Source organism: Sinocyclocheilus anshuiensis, unplaced genomic scaffold, assembly GCF_001515605.1.
Source record: "Sinocyclocheilus anshuiensis isolate Anshui unplaced genomic scaffold, SAMN03320099.WGS_v1.1 scaffold1640, whole genome shotgun sequence".
Taxonomy (NCBI): Eukaryota; Metazoa; Chordata; class Actinopteri; order Cypriniformes; family Cyprinidae; genus Sinocyclocheilus; species Sinocyclocheilus anshuiensis.
Window position 1 is genome coordinate 346,260 of NW_015555883.1, and position 20,445 is coordinate 366,704.

The 20,445-nt window shown below is 37.7% G+C and overlaps 1 protein-coding gene across 10 annotated transcripts in view; it reads right to left on the minus strand.

Annotated features, from left to right (window-relative positions):
- Positions 1 to 1,277: 1,277 nt before the first annotated feature.
- The window catches only part of LOC107675841 (liprin-alpha-2-like), a 106,483-nt gene continuing 87,315 nt past the window's right edge, over positions 1,278 to 20,445 (minus strand). For 5 of the 10 annotated variants that reach the window (XM_016470319.1, XM_016470321.1, XM_016470328.1 and 2 more), the window contains 20 exons: positions 19,803 to 19,865; positions 18,747 to 18,838; positions 18,453 to 18,585; positions 16,504 to 16,730; positions 14,331 to 14,559; positions 14,160 to 14,195; positions 13,789 to 13,919; positions 11,033 to 11,151; positions 10,818 to 10,899; positions 9,656 to 9,737; positions 9,268 to 9,468; positions 8,481 to 8,543; positions 8,115 to 8,141; positions 6,982 to 7,157; positions 6,796 to 6,893; positions 4,462 to 4,637; positions 4,114 to 4,182; positions 2,840 to 3,017; positions 2,477 to 2,573; positions 1,278 to 2,001 (listed from right to left, as the gene is read on the minus strand). In XM_016470319.1, coding sequence (XP_016325805.1) covers positions 2,512 to 2,573; positions 2,840 to 3,017; positions 4,114 to 4,182; positions 4,462 to 4,637; positions 6,796 to 6,893; positions 6,982 to 7,157; positions 8,115 to 8,141; positions 8,481 to 8,543; positions 9,268 to 9,468; positions 9,656 to 9,737; positions 10,818 to 10,899; positions 11,033 to 11,151; positions 13,789 to 13,919; positions 14,160 to 14,195; positions 14,331 to 14,559; positions 16,504 to 16,730; positions 18,453 to 18,585; positions 18,747 to 18,838; positions 19,803 to 19,865 — 2,244 coding nt within the window. In that variant the 3' untranslated portion in view covers positions 1,278 to 2,001; positions 2,477 to 2,511. The remainder of the gene's footprint in view (positions 2,002 to 2,476; positions 2,574 to 2,839; positions 3,018 to 4,113; positions 4,183 to 4,461; positions 4,638 to 6,795; positions 6,894 to 6,981; positions 7,158 to 8,114; positions 8,142 to 8,480; positions 8,544 to 9,267; positions 9,469 to 9,655; positions 9,738 to 10,817; positions 10,900 to 11,032; positions 11,152 to 13,788; positions 13,920 to 14,159; positions 14,196 to 14,330; positions 14,560 to 16,503; positions 16,731 to 18,452; positions 18,586 to 18,746; positions 18,839 to 19,802; positions 19,866 to 20,445) is intronic. The other 5 variants (XM_016470323.1, XM_016470320.1, XM_016470326.1 and 2 more) reach the window with 5 other exon arrangements.

The window sequence follows — 20,445 nt, forward strand, 5'->3', positions numbered from 1 at the left end:
TCACATAGCCGAGGCTGATGGTCCGCAGAAGCCAGCGAGATGGGCTGGGTAGCGCTAGCCAGGCACCCAGATACCGTGCAAGCAGGACCAGCGGAACCCTCTCGAACCGCCCGCTGCTGCCTGCTGGCGATGGAGAAGGATGACTGTGGTCCAGTGTTGGTCCGTCCACAACTCTCCAGCCCGAGAAACCAATCGTCCAACCTCGAGGGCTCGGGACGCGGTGGAGGTTTCCACTCGAGCCCTACCCTCTCGGCGGCCCGGGAAAGCATAGCCGACATCTCCGGATCCGATTCAGGCCTTGCCACCGTCCCGGAGGGCGGCAGCGCAGCCGAATCTTCCTCTCCAGAGAGCTCTCCCTCCGATGCAGTGATCGACATCCGGTCGTCGGGAGGAGCACCGAAGGATACCGCTGGTACGCTCTTTGAAGAAGGCCCAGCGCGTTCCTTTGGCGGCTGGTTCCCTGAGGGGTTTGCCACCACTGTAAACCTCAGACCGCCTGTGCTACTGCCCGAAGTAGTCCTTGCCTGGCTGCCGCCAGGACGAACGCTAGATCGCAGCAGAGGCAACGGAGCTCCGCCCCCCTGGAGGAAACGGAGCCTGGCCCGCAGCTCCGAGATGGTCATCTTCCCGCAATGGGAACATGACTCATCCGCGAACGCCACCTCAGCGTGTTTAATGCCCAGACACGTGAGGCAGCGATCATGACCATCACCCGGGGCCGGGTAACGACCACATCCAGAAACGCACGGGTGAAACAGCATCTTTAAAAAGACGATCGTTGTCTTTACAAAGACGCAAGCTCTGTCAGCTCTTTTAGAGAAATAGGCTCTTTCAGGGAAATGCTCTTTTAGGTGCTGAGACGCACAGGGGAAATGGCCACTTGCAGCATGACAGGGGGTAGTGCGCAACCCACTCGACACAGGAACGACCACTGCTGAAGCGCCGTCCGCCAACACAAGAAGCTCCCTAGAGTGCGCTAGACTCGTCAACACACGAAGCAGTTTGGTAGGAGCAGAACAATGTTGTCGCTCGGCTCCGAAGCGAAAAGCTGTTATGCGTTGCACCGGCTGCCCTTTTATGCTCATGCTGTGATCAGCGGCAGCTGGATGCAATTATCGCATGCCAATGTGCATTGGCTCGTTTAGTTTACACTCGAAGTGGATTGGTCTCTCTAGGCAAGATCCCAATTCGTTGGTCACGACGTGACTCGTAGTGACCGACTGAAAGGGAACACATGTTTATTCGCAGGTCCTACAATACATGCTGGAAATGTTTTTTCTCCTGATGCTAAGTGAACTGAAGTCTATTGCTTTCCCTGATGCTTGACAGTATTTAGCATCATGGCTTTATACGATCTTAAAGTCCTGGAAGTGTATTATGTAGATAAGCACTGCTGATGTGAACACAAACACACATTTCTCCCGTCTTCACTGGTGTAAGACATCGACTACAACACCATTCTAGCAGACGGAGCTGTCTAACCGACAGGAAACAGTCACAACTGAGACTTTAAAATTCATGATATATTCATCTCCATATACAAGTCAGATATATATTTCCATAAAAAACATAATAGCATAATTTTCTGTTTTTCATATATACAGAGAAGTTGATTAATATCTTGCATAACCAAAGGGGAGAAAGCCTTATACAGTAAAATGCCAATGGCACACCCAAATGAGCAGACTAGCACTGACAGACTACAGGGCCAAGTACACCAGTTAAGTACGACCACCACAAAGACTATATAACCGGGATTACTGGGAAACGATGATGAGATTTCTCCTTAACGGCTGCTATGCGTTCCACGCGCTCAGAGTTCAGAATTCATCTTTCTGTCCCCCTCTATTGCACGGTGTCCAAGAAAGCTCTGTTGTTGTTCAGGACAGGGGAAGGGGGAAGGTTAACCCTTCCCTCATCCTTTCAAGGTGTCCCCAGATTTTGGCACATTTCATTCTCGATAGGTCGCAAGCATATGTCCGTACAGGTAGTGGGAATGCACTGGCAGGGAAATGAAGTGAAGTCATAATTATAAAATGTGACATTTAAATACCTCATAATCACACAAATTAAATATATACTTGAATAAAAGCGGTCATGAGTTCATGTTCATGTCATTCATGAGACTGAATAAATATAAATGAAGGGACATTGAAAATTGAAGTAAAATAATGGAGTGCAATAATCCAAACCAGGATATTCTTTATGGATGTTAGGCTGCTGCTATGCAGTTGCAGCATAGCAGATGATATTCTGATTGGTTACTAGGTGGCTCCCAGTGTGTTGCCTGGAACTTTCATTCAATTCTGTTTTACAGAAGTTTATGCTACTTAGGCTTTGCATTCATACACTTGAAAAGAAAACTGACCATTCATGTACTGGACTAAAAGTAAAAAAAAAAAAATCAACCAAGAAATGAATCTGAGCATCATTAAACATCTTCACCTGAGCTGAGAGGCTGCAGTGAACAGCTTACCTGTTAGTGTGAGTGCAGTGATTAGTAAAAGCAAGTTAGCAGGAGTAAGTCCTGACAGCTGAGGGGTCTAGTCTCAGCGGGGCCGGGGGACCGGCTGCTGAACCACAGAGACACAGAAGGGAGAAAACATGCAGTGACAAACTGAAGGACCCTGACCTGTGCCATTAATATTAGTTACTTTAAACACATGCTTTCACAGTCAATATGCATACGTGTTTTGCAATTAGTGTTGTATGATATACTGTAAAAGTGTTAGCAATGGCACTACTTGTTAGTACTGTACTGCAACCATTAAAAAGCAACATGCTAATGGCAATGTTGAACTAATTTCACCCTTGTAAAACACCCTGCCCCCCTTTCTACCTTCTGGTTGCAGCTGTTTCTTGGGTACAGCCATAGAGGGGGGAATGGACATGGTGTTGAGGCGGAAGCCAGCGGGAAGAGTCTCTAAGGACCCTGGCATCATACCCAGGCCCTGGCCGTCCCTCGGCCTGAAGCGCTTACGCCACGATGGAGACCTTCGGAATGACTTGTCGTCACTCTATTGAAAGGGATGACATCACAATAACTGGGTTAAGATACTGTTCAAAACTATGACTGCACCAACATCTATTATTTAAGGGTCAATTTTTCGAAATTGAGATTTATACATAATCTGAAAGCTGAATAAATAAGCTTTCCATTGATGTATGGTTGGTTATGATAGAACAATATTTGGCCGAGATCTGGAAGGTTGCAAAAAAATCTAAATATTGAGAAAATCACCTTTAATGTTGTCCAAATTAAGTTCTTAGCAATGCATATTACTAATCAAAAATTAAGTTTTGATATATTTACAGTAGGAAATTTACAAAATATCTTCATGGAACATGATCTTTACTTAATATCCTAATGATTTTTGGCATAAAAATAAATCAATAAGTTTGACCCATAAAATGTATTTTTGGCTATTGCTACAAATATACCCCAGCGCCTTAAGACTGGTTTAGTGGTCCAGGGTCAAATATGGCAACAGAGAAGTGAGTATCACAGCTAATTTCCTCGTTCTAAAGGGAACAAATGTCAGCATTAATGATGAGCAGTGCAATCTTGGCTACTTCAATGAAGGCTCTGGTTGCAGACAAGCACTCCCAATTCACAAATGTAAAAGCAACTGTTGTGTCACACAACAGCCATTTTAAAATGTTCATACACTTTTAATGCCATTTTGCATTTTTATTATAAAATTAGCATTTGTATGCTTTAAAGAAAAAGCGGTTACACAGATAAATACATAAATATGCTAGTCAAATTCTCAATGAAAAGCGTCTGCGTCTTGCGGTTCGGGTCACACTGCTGCCAAGGCACAGCCTAGACTCAGATGATTGGTTCCTGATGTATAGATGAAAATCCACCCAATCAAATTTCTTAAAATGCCTTATCCTGTAATCATAAACGACTGATTCAAAAGACAACAGTTAAAAAAAAATCATTATTTATATTACCATGACAGTTTTTAGCTACATACTTTTGGCTTCATTAGAAAACAAACGTAAATAGACTGCACAGAGTGCATATGACAAATTTACTTCTAGTGACCTCTAAAAAATTCAGAATTTTTTAGCTGAAATTCAACCAGAATCCAAATGTTCACCAACCTCTTCCAGGCGTCGATCCGTTCCCAATGCTAAGAGGTTATTAAATTCCCTCTCCAGAATCTGCCTGGCCTGGAAGACACAGAGATACAGGACTTTGGAAAGACACCCGGTATGCTGAACCTCCATATCAGCTGAGTGAGTTTTCTATGCTAGAACATCAAATAAGTGCTCCCCAAGAATGAATGAATGAATGAATACTTTATTGTCATTGCACGATTTGTCAAACGAGATTCAATTTGCAACTCCTTGTGGTAAACAAAAAAAAAAACATACAAAGAAAGATTTATAAATACATGGCAAGCAGGTATGGACCTTTAAACGGCTTTTTAACATCTGTGTGCTCCTCACCTGAGTGTTCTGCATTGGGATCTGTAGAATGAGGGCCAAGCTGCTGAAGTCAAACGTCTCATCCAGGGCAATGAGAGCTCCATGTACACTGCTTTCCAGCAGGTTATTACTGTACTCTTTCAGACCGATATTCTGAACCCACTGCATCACGTGATCATTGGTCCACACCAGGGTATCTGGGAGAGACAACAGTACATGCATTTGCTATTTCCTCAACTAGACACAAAATGGCTCATTGGTTTCATATTAAACTGATTCAAATGACTTCCAATATAGAGCTATAATATTTCTATCATATACACAGTTTTCAAAGCGGGGGTTCGCGAACCCCTGAGGATTTGTGAAGGAACTGTGGGGGTTTGTGAGTTGATGAAAAGGTAATAATAATTTGGATCCAATGTAAAATTAAAACAAGTAAATGGAGCTGTACAATGATCTTATTATAGCATAGTGCAAATGCAGCGACTGAATTAAAAAAATTGCGTAATCTGATGATCTGCATATCTCAAAGTGAAACGCTGCACTGTATTCTGTGTCTAAGCTTAACAGTAAATGTCGCAAACTCCATCTCTTCATGTGCTGCAAGTTCAACATGCATTTAGGAACGTAATGTGTGCTATGTTCACTTTATTTACATATCTGCATAATTTTCAACATTTTTGTTGGCAGAAGTTTAGAGTATTACACAGATAAAACAAGCAAATATTCGGTATTTCGACAAAATAAAAACTAAAGGATTTGAAATGTTTGAAGGTTTTAATGTTTGAAAGTCAAGATTAGTATGGTAACTTGTATTTTAAAATAAAATGACTATAATATTATATTTTACAGTACAATTGTAATTTTCAACATCAATTTCTGTCTTAATTTTTGTAAATCACAGTTAAACAACAACAATAACAATAATAATAATAATAAAAAATGTGGGCTGCGATACTGTCAAAATTAAAAAAATCCAAAAAGTGTATAAAGTCAAATTAAAACACTTACTTAAAAAACATGAAATATTCTATTAACTTGCATGTCATGTGACCATTAACCGATATCAGAGAACCATGAATGTGAATGTGTCATTACATGATTGAAATATTAACTTAAAATCTCAGGGGATACTTCAAGGAACTCCTGTTATAAAACATATCAAAATATTGAATTCTCAACAACATGTATTGAGATATACAGTTTCCGTGATTTAAAATGACTCATACTGTGATATAAGACTTTCATCAGACCACCTCTAACCCATGCAGAAAACATTAATGAAGCGAATCTTCGAAAGGGTCTGTGTTTATAACAGTACTGGAAATAACTGTGTTTAGGTAACAGTATATGTGAGTGTGATCATTTTTGCACAGCTGGCTAGCCTGCTTTCTGTTTTTACAATCCTGTGCATAATCTGCTTATGTGTGTGTGTGCGTGTGTGTGTCTTAAACAGTTGGTGCGTGTGTCTTTAGCAATGAAGATGAAAGATTTTAAAAAGCTATGACAGCTGTGTCAAGTTCATGTGTTATGCTGAAGTTCAGCCAGGCACCGCCCCTTTAAATGGATTTGACACTAAAAAGCTCAGCTGTTGACCTCATGCATTCCTGCCACCAAAATGCAGATAACAGGTACGGCCACTAGATAGTGCTCTTCCCTCCGTAACTTAGAAGTATTGAATCCAGAGAGTGCATTGATAATTTCTCATACCTTTGATGTCATGTTGAAAATCCTCTCTTCTTCGCTCCAGCTCCTTCCTGTCATAGTTCAGCCTTTTTAAGCACATGATGCCATAATGCAAACTAGCCCTGTCGGGATGTAATGAATATAGCATTTCATACAAAGTCTGGTTCACACCAACAAAATATTAAATATATTTTTGTTACACAAATTGCTATTATGAAGATTATTTAATTATAAAATATTAATTAAAATACAAAATTGTTATGATTTTATAAAATTACTATAATTAATTAATTATTAATAATTATTAAAAATATATATATATATATATTTATCTCTAAACCATAGCAATGAGACAATGACAGAGGACTAGCACTGACTAACTTAAGATTCATATTTGTTTTCCGTTTGAGACTGTATATGTGAAAATGAGCAGTTTAAGGTCAGAGCTCTTACAGTGTGTGAGGTGAGAGGAGCTGACGGACTCGTCAGTGACACCATTTCTTGAATGGCCAGCCTCAGCTTCAACCGATGCAGCGGGTTACTGATGTCGATCTCCACAGTCATTCCTGCCACCAAAATGCAGATAACAGGTACGGCCACTAGATAGTGCTCTTCCCTCCGTAACTTAGAAGTATTGAATCCAGAGAGTGCATTGATAATTTCTCATACCTTTGATGTCATGTTGAAAATCCTCTCTTCTTCGCTCCAGCTCCTTCCTGTCATAGTTCAGCCTTTTTAAGCACATGATGCCATAATGCAAACTAGCCCTGTCGGGATGTAATGAATATAGCATTTCATACAAAGTCTGGTTCACACTGTGGTAGTTAAAAATGAGCAATCACTGCAATCATTTACCGGTGGAAGCTGTCCACCATCTTGAGATGTGTCCGCAGGTCTTTCTTAGTTAGGTGGTCCAGCATACGAGCGTCCACTAAGCACTCCATGAAGTAGCTGCGGTACTGAGGCAGGCCGAGACTGGGCAGCCACTCGTTCCCAATCCACTCATGGTTCATGTCACCATATGCTAGTGTCTGAGAAAGAAAAGAGATATTATTTTACCGTGCCTCGATCAAATGAATCTTACATGGGTTTAGTTCATTCATTTTAATTCTATCTTACACAGAGACCCATAAATGTAATACATTTATTAGTATTATTTTATAAAATAAAAAATAACAATATTTATAGTTATCTTATATACATTTACATTATATAATAAAATAATACTAAATTGTAATATAGTGTTAATAATATTACTAATTTATTATTATATAATAATTCATTATTTTTTATTATTATTCATTATTAATTCATTTTGGCCTATAAAAAGTAATATCATTGATCATAACTACCCAATTTTACCAAAATCGTGGTATTCCTTACATATGTGACCGTGGACCACAAAACCAGTCTTAAGTCGCTGGGGTATATTTGTAGCAATAGCCAAAAACACATTGTATGGGTCAAAATAATAGATTTTTCTTTTAAGCCAAAAATCATTAGGATATTAAGTAAAGATCATGTTCCATGAAGATATTTTGTAAATTTCCTACCGTAAATATATCAAAACTTAATTTTTGATTAGTAATATGCATTGCTAAGAACTTCATTTGGACAACTTTAAAGGCGATTTTCTCAATATTTAGATTTTTTTGCACCCTCAGATTCCAGATTTTTCAAATAGTTGTATCTCGACCAAATATTATCCTATCCTAACAAACCATACATCAATGGAAAGCTTATTTATTCAGCTTTTAGCTGATGTATAAATCTCAATTTTGAAAAACAATTTTTGAAAAAAGGTTTTGTGGTCCAGGGTCAAATATACAGTACAACTGCAGAAATTTCCATTCCAAATTTGAATTTTCTGAAAATCTAACAAAGACTGTAATTTTTTTTCCTACGCCATAAACATACCAAGCTAATAACGGACTTTTAAATTTAAAAGAAAGTGAAGAGCACACAAAAGAAGTCACTGGAAGGCTCACCTGAGCCCAGCTTCCTTCGTCATTCTCCTATCAGTCAGCGTGTTAGAGCACAGAGGAGAGTGTTAACAATGCTCTCTTCCAGCTAAATAAGCTCAGTCCAGTCAGAGTAAATGAAGTGCACACCAAGCAACAGCGTCTGTGGTTGTTACTAGGTAACATTTATTGCAAATGCGGTTAAATATGAAATAATTTTGCAAAGCGACAGGACAACAATCACACAGAAACATGCAAAAAGGTTTAATAAGCGCACTCTTTGGGGGGGATGGGGGTGGATTTAGGGGCAGCAGGCTGGGGGTTGTGAGGGCTGCGGAAGCGTGGCATATGCATGGCACCGCAGGCACAAGGGAGTCACCCAGATGGACTAACCATTTTGGTCGAGGTTGCCATGTTTTCCATCTCCTCATGAGTCACCCACACATTTCCGGAAGACTGAACAGAGACAAAGAGGCACAAACACACACAGATAAATGATCACAAACGGCACAGTCCTCATAAACACCTTTACAGCAAAATCCCTTTAAGGCCAGTTGGTCCAGTTGGCAGTCATGTTACTAACAACCCCAAGGCAATTATTTTCTATGTATGTAATAGATGTACAGGTGCCTATTTTAACCTGAATTGGGACCAAAATCACCACTAACTTATTAATGTTTAAATAAAACAAAACATATTTTATATCTATATTTCTTTGTTAAGAAAAATTATTATAAAGATGATTTAATTAATAAAATTATTTTTATATAATTATTTTATTTCACTAAAATGTAAATACTAATTATAATAATAACAAAAATTATTATACAAAGATTATAATTTATTTTATAATATCAATTGTTTTAATTATTATTCTAAAATAATAAAATTAATTTTACAACAAAATATTAAATATATTTTTGTTACACAAATTGCTATTATGAAGATTATTTAATTATAAAATATTAATTAAAATACAAAATTGTTATGATTTTATAAAATTACTATAATTAATTAATTATTAATAATTATTAAAAATATATATATATATATATTTATCTCTAAACCATAGCAATGAGACAATGACAGAGGACTAGCACTGACTAACTTAAGATTCATATTTGTTTTCCGTTTGAGACTGTATATGTGAAAATGAGCAGTTTAAGGTCAGAGCTCTTACAGTGTGTGAGGTGAGAGGAGCTGACGGACTCGTCAGTGACACCATTTCTTGAATGGCTAGCCTCAGCTTCAACCGATGCAGTGGGTTACTGATGCCGATCTCTCGCTGAATCTCCGTGTCTGATAGTGCTGACATGATGGCGCCGCTCTTCACGTTGGCACGACACGCCGCCACGTACCAAGCTGGCATGCCCACCCACAGCTGGAGGATGTCAGAGAGAAGACCGTCAAGATGCATCTTCATTATCTCCATCATCATCAGAGCGAGTAAGTAATTATCATAATTATTGTTATCCGTATCCCCCCCCCCCATGATTTGTGTGATTATAATCATGAGTGCTGTGCTCATTACTGCACAGTGGGAGGGATGGTGTCTGATGTCTTTGTACCTCGAGCCAGGAGACCACAGTTGGGCCGTCCCACTGAGCAAAAGGAAGCCCTTTCCTCCTAGCATCCTCCAGCAGTTCATGTCTGATAGCAGACAAAGAAAGGTCAGAGCTTAGAGGAAATATAACCCCAGTCACATCAAACTCACATCAGTCTGAACATATGAAGCATACAGTGAAGTGGTTAAACAATATGGGGATTTTAATATCAATTCTGGCAACACTACCATTCAAAAGTCTGGAGTCATTAAAATGTATAAATGTTTTAATGTTATTGATAGTTTAGCATGAAAGTGGACCTAGATTCAAATCAAATCAAATCAAAATAAATAAATAAATAAAATATAATATTTTTTTATTATATACACTAACATTTAAAAGTTTGAGCTCTGTAAGATTTATTTGTCTTACCAAGGTTACATTTATTTGATAAAAAAATATAGTAAAAACATTAATATTGTGAAGTATTTTTACAATTTAAAATAACTGTTTTCTGTTTTAATGTATATTAAAATGTCATTTATTTCTGTGATGGCAAAGCTGAATTTTCAGCAGCCAATACTCAGGTCTTGATGTATTTATTAACTTATTTTTTAATATTTATTTAATTTTTTAATACATTTTATCCATTTTTATTATCTTATTTTCATTGTATTGGAGAATAGCACTAGGCTATTCTCCTAACATCATTTATTTTATTAGATAGGCTATCCAATTTCTTTTCCTCATCCAACACCCAAACAAGAAGCTAATTTTGTTCTTAGAGCAGTGCCAAAATGGACACACACACACACACACACACACACACACACACACACACAAATCCACGTGGCAGGTGCTAATAAGGAAACCTATTTTTTCTGTCACGCTAATGGTCAGGGGACAGAGATAAGATGAGGACATGCTCTACAAGATGGTAAAGTACGCTTAAATGAGGCCATGTTATTAGTCTACTATTAAGCGTTATTTGTAACTTGTTTATCTGCAGGAAATGGCACTTTGCCATCCAATTGATTGGCCATTTGCTTTAATTGAACTGTGTAATTAGATAATAGATTAGATTAGGTCAGATTAGTGAATGTCTCAGGGTGATTTGATGGGCGTCAGGGTGAAGGATCTATATGAGTGAGAATCACAGAGTGATAACAAAGCAGAGAAGACCTACTTTTTCTTCATCCTGCGGTCTCGCTCTGCTTGTGTGCCCAGTTTGCTCAAAGTCATGGTATCTCCAATGACCATCTCGAAATCTCACGTGTCACAACATATTAAAATACAGTTAGTTAAGGAGTATGCAACCTTCATGTGCTTAGATCTCTGTAAAGGTAATGAAAACCAGACATTTCCTGCATGGAATGTGTGCATGTGTTTGTTTCATGATACCTGGAATGACAGGTGGCGTCACCTGGCCATCCTTGCTCAAAGGCTGATCTAAACGTGCTTTTTCCTTCTTGCCAAAGAGACGGCCAATAGAGGACTTTATGCCCTTCTTTTTGTTGCCCCTAAGCAGAGAGAGAAAGAGAAAGTGAGAAAAAGAGAGACATTGTGTGACTTAAAGCATCTTAAAGTGATAGTCCACCCATAAATGAATATTCTGCCATTATTCACTCACCCTCATGACTTTCCAAACCTAAATTACTTTTTCTTCTGTGGAACATAGAAGATTTTTTGAAGAATGTTGCTTATTAAACAGTTTTGGTACCCACTAACTTCCATTATAAGGACAAAAAAAATTCAATATTGATTAGTTACCAACAGTCTTCAAAATATCATTAGTGTTCTGCAGAATACAGATTTGGGTTGACATGAGAGTGAGTAAATGATGACAAAATTTTCATTTTTGGGTGGACTATCCCTTTAAGGCCTGCAGAAACAGTAACAGTGGTGAGGCCTGGTGCCCTTAATAACTGCTAGATTAAAGGCATCACTTATGATAGGCATCACTATCACTACAATGATAAAAATCCATTCACTCCTTTTTTTTTTTTATCCCCCCAAAAAACTAAAGTCTCAAGTATCAAGTCGTTTTGAATTTCTGAGCAGTATGACGTCATACTGCTTAGGCCCCGCCCACGGCCGCTGACGGACTGTCCCATATTAGCATATTTCCGCCCTCAGCCAGTTGTAAGCTGTCCGCCATTTTCTCCACGCTCAAGCAGCTGTAGCGACAACAACGTCTCGTAAGCAATGCGGGTGTTTTGTAGTTGGATGTAAAAGTGAACGCAAGAGTCTTAATTTTCTCCCGACATCAGAGCCACTGAGGATGCAATGGATTAGTTTTGTTTTTGATGGTAACGCACCACAGAATACACAAAAAACAGAAGAGAAAGGTGGGGTGAGCAGTAGCTCATTATCATTTAAAGAGACATGCACCGAAACATTTAAAAAAGGTGTGTGAACAACGCCGCACACTGTATAACATGCATGATCATTTCTGTTTGTAATCTTTTAATCAGACTAACTGCCTGCTTCGCTGAGAAATGTTTTGTTATTCCTGCACTCTTATTTGGTTCTATCGAAGCCAATTCAATTGTAATGAAATCACTCCTCCCCTGACATCACCATAAATTTGTGTAAAGCATTAAATCTTGATAGAGCTGGGCTGCTCCGAGATGCAGTATAATTCCCCAACAGTGATGTGGGAGTAGGAAGGACAGAGAGAGACTGAAAAAATGATTTCTTGCTTTGATTCAAGTCAATGTGTATTAGTCTGAGTGTGCAGGACATCTTCTGAATGCCTTATTTAAATTAAATTAGCCAGAATACAAAAGTGTGATTTGTATTCGACAATACCCATGGCAGTTCATCATTAAAATTAGCCGTATAAAAACATCACACATAGCTAAAACCTCACAGAGCTTAAATAGCAGATGATGCTCTGGAGAGAACACCTGGAGCAACATAATTAAAAGCACAATATGATGGCTAAATACGATGCTGCCCACCTGAAAATCATTTTGAAATTCTTTGTATAAGTAAGTTTACAGAGATTTTATTTTTGATGTTTTTATTTAGCATTAAAAGTGGACCTAGGTTCAAATCCTGACATAACATATAATATATGATATACATGATAAATAATATGTTATCTAATAAATATTATGAAATGTCTATATTACGTTGATAAAATATATAATGTCTATGTTATATTGATAAAATATAATATTCAAAAGTTTGGGGCAAGTAAATTTTTTATGCTTTTAATAGAAGTCTCATGTGCTAACCAAGGTTACAGTTATATGATTAAAAATAAAGTAAAAACTATGACTGTTACATATCATTACAATTTAAAAGAGCTGTTTTCTGTTTTAATATGTTTCAAAATGTAATTTTTTTCCCATGACGCCAAAGCTGAATCATTCTAATATGCTGATTTGTTGCTCAAGAAACATTGCTTACTTATTATTATTATTATCAATGTTGAAAACAGATGTGCTGCTTAATATTTTTGCGGAAACTGTGATACATTTGTACAGGATTATTTGATGAATAGAAAGTTCAAAAGAACAGCATTTCTGGAAAATCTCTATGGAAAACAGCATCTTTGATATTTTGTCTATTAAACAAATACAAGCTTAAAACGAAAGAAATACAAGTTAAAAACGATAAAAGAGCAAATGATCTGCAGTAGGTACAACTTAATTGAATTAATTAATTGAATTTAATTGAATTAAAAAATGTAATAAATTTGTTGAATTTAATATTAATTAAGATACATTAATATTAGTACATATATTATTAGTACATATATAATATTAACAAAGATTAATACATGTGAATGAGGTTTAGACAAACACTTTTTTTGTTTTTACCTACAATAATCAACTTATTTTCAAAGATTTAAGATCTGCTTGGCTCACAAGTCTGTGGTGTATTGCGCATGACACACCTGGAGGTGTATTACAGAACAAATGTGGGTCACATATGACTTGAACAAAGGCAAACTGACAGTAATTAACTAGTTTATAGACCCATAGTCTCAAGAGCAGTTGAGTGTGTGTGGGAAAATCTCTGCCTATAACACTCTCATCTGTCCTCAAGTGTGCCTGCTGGGAAAATGATGTCTCATCCAGTTCAATCAGAGAGGGATCTATTAGCACCTGAGACGTGATCATCTGTGGATTTGTTTGTGCGTTTACCCTCGGCCATCCTCAAGGCTTCCTGTTAGCTGAGCGAAGTTCATTTGGTCTAGTCTGAGACTGCGGGGGGAGGAAGGGGGTGACGTCTCACACTTGATGGTGGTCTTGTCCTCTCGGGCCTCCACAGGGGACTGGGACAAAAACACACAAACAAAATCAGCTCGATATCGCCTCACGCAAAAAACAAATTACATTACCCTCATATCCCTGAACACAAACTCATTAATACTTAGTCACCTACAAATAAACACACACACACACTTTCATATTAAGTTCATATTTTTCATCCTCACTATCTAATGCACACACACTGAATTAGCACAAGCAAGCCAATCTTCGGTGAAGTCATTAAAAGATGTAGAGACACTTACAGCCACTCGCCTGCGATGTTTCCTTAAATCACTAGGCTGAAGTGTTAGCAGGAAGAAAGAGACAAAGGAAAATGCAAGGTGACAGATGATTTAGTGCTGTCAGTCTTAGAAAAAGGCGATTTAACAGGGTTAACACAACATAAAAGCATTGCAATGTGAAGCAAGGATCACCAGGGTCATGATGCCCAATTCGTGGGCCGCTGAACCGGATGTCAGTTTGGGTGTGGATCGGCCACTAACAGGAGGCGATGAACTGGCCAGAGAAAGGGCGGTGACGGAGGTGGGGATGGAGGAGCGTGGCCGCAGTGTCACGTTGAGGCCATCCATGCTGCCGCTGTTCACCCGACTCTCAATCTCATCTGCTCGGAGCTCCGCTGATTCCCTCTCTACCTGGATCATTCTGGAACAGAAGGAAAGAGAGACTCAGCACCTGGATGGCAAGAATTGCATCGATTCACATCAGAAGACCTTTATTCACCCCCCGGAGGCATGTGGAGCACGTTTTATGATGGATGGATGCACTTGTTTGCTTCAAAATCTCGACCCCCATTCACTGCCATTATAAAGCATGGAAGAGCCAGGACATTTTTAATATAACTGTATTCGTCTGAAAGAAGAAAGTCATACACACCTAGGATGGCTTAAGGGTGAGTAAATCATGGGGTAATTTTAATTTTTAGGTGAACTATCCCTTTAAAAGTCCTACATAAAACACATACCCAAATCCCCAGACAGTACATTCTCTCTGCAGAATACACTACAAATCAAAGTCAAACTCGAATCATAAGGGTTTCTGAAGAGCAGTAGGCACATCTGCAATCCTGCAATTGTACAATCTTTAAAAGTTCTACTTTTAAATAATGTAATGGATTAAAACATGTGACACACTCAATTGTATGCCTTATTTAAGTGCATAATGTGTAACCATGAATGGCTATGTATATAATATATACTACATACTATACAGTATACTATACACTATACATTATATTATAATGGTGGCTAGAATTAATTGTGAAACCAAAAATGCATTACTAATAGCTTTATAGTGCATTATGTATTCAGCCTTCAAAGAAAATGAAGGCTGAAAATGACTCCTCTTGATATATGTTAATATTCATGCAGTGGAAGCATATTCTGTTGAACCCTCATGAGTTTAAGCCACAGCTCAGGTCGTGAGTCATCGCTATCTGCACAATGCTGCACATTTCAGGTGATAGCCCTGCTATTGTCTGGCATTTATATTCATCCACAACTCAGAATCAATCTGTGTGATGGGCATATTCAACTTACAGACTCACAAATATTGTCATATATGACAGATGGTTTGTACCGCCAGCGATTTGTGCTGCTGAAAGGAATTCAGACAGCTTGGTATCAGGACAAGCTTCAGAGCACTGTTTGGATTTAGATTGAAGTTTTTGGCCTGCCTGACAGTTTCTGTTACCGTTCTTGTTATATCTGTGGGCCGCCAGAGCACAGAGACACGCATGTGCTCTTTTAGTCTGCATGCAGGCCCTAAGTCATTCTGAAAACGAAAAAAGGTCATTGAGTTTGAGAAGAAAGTCGGCTCTGGCTGTAACTGGCCACACATCTGAAGACTGTATTCAACAAACCATGTGTTTAGAGCACAAGCTCGGCTCAATAAGACAAATGAATGTGACATTTTAAGGATCTAAGCTGATAATGCCTGAGGCAGATGATTAGATTTCATGCAAGTCACGAGATATGTCATATTAGAAGCATTCATATACTTAAGCAAGTACTGTATAGTGTAACCCTGAACTGTTAAAGGGCGTTTCTACTATTTTAAGAGGGTGTTTAAGCTGGCAGTAGTTAAAGGGCCAATATACAACACTTTTGTAGCAAATTATAATTTCCTTATAATGTTAATCAAGGTTTCATCAACCAAAAAAAAATAAAAAAAATAAATTAAACAGCCTATTATAGCTACTGTACCTTTAAGACCTATGGAAATTATTTCTGCTGAATGGCTAGTGTCTTCACAAGTTAAATCAGTAACAAAACCCTCATCATAACAATGAATAATGAATAGTTTTTGATAAATAAATATGGGCGGTCACATGTTAATGTGTTGATAGTTCTGACATCATAACTATGATGCACTCTGAATGACCCATTTTTGCTGCTTAGTTAGCGCTTAGTCATAAACTGTACACTTCAACAGTTTTAAACAGCTTTTTGAACAAAATGTGAGTGGCACTAGTTCATGCAATAATTGCTGTCACAATGCTGGTTGTCAGGCTGTTGCTGCACAGCTGCTAAAACAAAAAACAAAAACAGATTTCCATATTATGTCACTTTTAATAATCTATATCCAAACCTGATCTCTTCATTGATGGCATCTAGCTGTTCTTGTAGCATGAGGGCAAGCGTCTGGGCGTCTGAGTGCCCGCTGGGGGACAGCATATCGGCTGAGCTGAATATGGTCTCGCGGTCTTCATCGTCCAGGTCAGACAGCTCAGTGTCGCTTCCCATCAGGTGAGTACGGCTGGCCCGCAAGCTGGAAGGCTGAGAGCGATCCCAATCCTGCTCCACCATCGGCAGGATCTGGGAATAAAGACACAGATCAGGGCTCAAACTGTTATTTTGAGGATTTTACAAATCAGGATTCCAGATATTAGTGTTTCAGTAAGATCCGATTTGCTCTAAACATTATTATTGTGAATTAGAGAACCCGGAACTTACATTGAACACATCCAACGAGGCAAACGAAAAGAATAGAGAGGAATTAATACAGAACAAGGCCAAGGTTAGCAGTGACTTCATGTTTAACCTTTAATCATCCCTTGATTTGAGCAACGTTAAAGTCCCTTGGGGTCAGATAGACCCCAAACTTTTACAGAGCGATTGCATAAGGAAATATACATTTTTTATATGACAAACTATATATCATTTTTTTTATTTACTTCTCAGCTATACATTTATGCTGTTTTTGTGGATATTTGGTAGTTTTTTACCTATTTACTGCACAAATACTCAACTATGCCATAAATTGGCTTGTAAAAAAAATATTTTTTTATGAAAAAATCCCTTAAATTATGACCTAAATTAAATATAAAAGGTTTCTGGATATTGGCCCATGTGTTAGGGATAGAATACTGCCATCTGCAGGTTAGAGGAAAATCTTTAGGTATTATAGTTAAAGAAAGAAAGTGCAATGACCACATATATCCAGCAGAGGTCCATAGGGACTCATTCATTTTCAGTTCAGTTTCAAGTCCATTTTTCTTCATGTTTCAACTTCTCCTCACAACTTTATGATATATATTTTGTGAATATTTATTTCAACATTCTAAAATACATTAAAAATCTGTATTTTTGTATTTATTTTTGTTGTTGTCTGATATATTTTGAATTGTTTGCTTTTGCTAATTATTATACATAAATTTGCAGAAATGTTACAAGTCACCACTAAAAGACATGACTGTAATCACATACTATTTATTTCAGAAAATTATTTATCACAAATAAACACTGCATAATCCTCCTCTTCAGATTCCTGGTAATCCTGTTCAAACTCAGTTTCATCTTCTGTGTCAGTAGTAAAGTCCTCAGGACTATCTGGTTCAGTGTTCTCTGGGCCTTCTTCACTGTCACTTTGATCCAGTATGAAATCCAGGGTCTCCTCAAGACTGTACCTTTTGGCCATGGTGCTGCCACAGAATGAGCTCAGTGCAGGACCCAGACAGCCACTTTTATACCCTAACTGTGAGATGTTTTCAAAATACTGCTGCAGCTCTTTCATCAAACAGTAAACTTTCTCAGAGTGCAAAAGGTTAGCTGCCTTTCATCTTTCTTTTATCTGCCCTTTTCCCTCTCTTTCTGTGTGTGTGTGTGTGTGGTGTGTTATGTCTACCCCTTCACACTGTTGTGCATTAATGTCTGATTTTATTTGCCAAAATCTAAAAAATGCCCAAGACACTTGCGCGCGTGTGTGTGTGTGTGTGTGTGTGTGAGAGAGAGTGAACATGCTTGTTCCATGTTGCCTAAAAAAAAAAAAAAATTTTTACATTTTCCCATTCATTTTCAAGGACCTTTAATGGTGATTTTTTTTTACACACCTTTAGAACAACCAAATCAAGTCCCGATTTTTTTGTGTGTGTTTAGATAGATTATTTAGGAAAAGTCACAGAATTCCATGCCCATGGAAAGAAGGGAACACTTTTAAAAAATAAAGGAAAATTCAAATGGTGTCAGCTGGACCCCAGGGACCGATTAAGGGTTAAGACACTAACAGATGGAGATGTACAGTAAGTGTAACATTGACACCTTTGTGGGTTCATCCCTGAGTGCCACCAGTCGACCTTTCTGAGCCCGTCGTATGACCCCTGTGGAGGAGTAGTGATCCCCCTGACCTTCCACCACTGAGAAGCGCAGGTCTGTGGCACTGCCAACATGAGACCTAAGACAGGGTCAACAGAGAGAGGCAGATAAAGAGGCTCAGACACCTTATCTAGCACACGCTTACAGCAATATCACTTTTAATGAGCAAATTAAAATAGGGCTCATATTTTAGTATATTTATATAACAAAATACTATCATGTTTTAAATCTGGATGTCACCTAGGATGTGTTCCGTCTCCAAATGCCCCACTCCTGCGCTTCAGATGATCGAGTTCAGCCCGTAACTTCTCAATCTCACCAATAAGCCTCTCCTAAACAACCAGAAAAAAAAAACACTTGAATAGTCAAGCAATCTCGAATTAATATAAGTCTTTTAAATTATGAAAATCACTTTTATGAACTCAAATGAATTGAGACCAATATAATAAAAAAAAAATAGATCTTATTTTTAAAAGAAATTAATACTTTATTCTGCAATGATGAATTAAATTGATCAGTGAAAGTAAATACATCTATAATGTTACAAAATATTTCTATTTTCGAAAAAAAAAAAAAGCTGTTTTTTGGAACTTTCTATGCATCAAAAAATCCTGAAAAATATTAACACAAAAATATCAGGTGGCACAATTGTATTCAACAGTGATAATAATAAGAACTGTTTCTTGAGCACCAAATCAGTATATTAGAATGATTTCTGAAGGATCACGTGACACTGAAGACTGGAGTAATGATGCTGAAGATTCAGCTTTGCCATCATAGAAATGACAAAACTGAAATATTCAAGGCCAAAAGCTGTTTAAAAATAATGAAAAACATAAAAATGGTGACCATTCACAGGATATATATACACTTCTTTATACATTCATATAAATACCCAGACAGCAACATAGTGTTGGCCCAGATCTGGCCCACATCTGGCCCATGTGAAATCCATGCGGGCCAGATGTGGGCCGGATCTGGGTCGAAACTGTCTGCTGTCTGGGTATCTTAACTTAAAACCTTGATGTTAATTAAGAAAGGTCCATGGACACGTTATGCTCCTCAGTTATCTCTTCCACAAAGCTGTTTGCACCACATCTTTTGTCACTTAATATTTTATTTTGGTGCGTCAATCTATTAAATTACTTAGTATATAAAGCCATGATCTGCACTCAACAAAAATGGTCTTCTTTTTGCGTTTTGTTCTATCTTCAGTTATCTCTTGAAATTTTAACACTGTTGCTCTTGCCCTGCAGATCTATAATGAGCAGATAGTAATGAGCAGTGGAACTGTACCTTGTTGTGATGGAACTCTTCCAGTTGTTTTTGGGAATTCTCCAGGTCATGGATGAGTGCATTCTTGATGGGGGAACAAGGAAAAAAAGACAAACAAAAGAAAGTTGAGTTGAGTCTCTCTCTACATGTGGTGCCTCAGCCTGTCAGCACATCTGGCCACTCATTCTGTCACAGTCTGTTCTGTCCTCTCATCTTACAGCCCAAAAGAGAAAAGAACTGGGTTCTAGTCATACAAGCTGAATAGGGAGCCTTTTTATCTCTTTTTTTAACAAGCTATTTCCAGAATATGGCCGTGCATTCTCTAAGATAAAGGCAGACTATAAATATGGACATAAATATAAATATACATTATTTAAATATTTTAAAGAATTAATTTATAATTTAAATAATTTCTTAAGATTAATGTGCATTAAGAAAACAAATCAACATTTATTTTTTATAAATAAAACAATAATAGATTATTGAAATAATTTGTAAGATGAATGCGCATTCAATATTCTATATTTATTTTTACATTTTTTTTTTAAATAAAGTTGATTTTTCTTAGTAATTATGTTCATTAAGAAAAGGAAAAAAAAAAACAATAATAAAAAAACTATCTGCCAATGTGGAAAAAATTAAGTAATTAAAAATATAATAATTA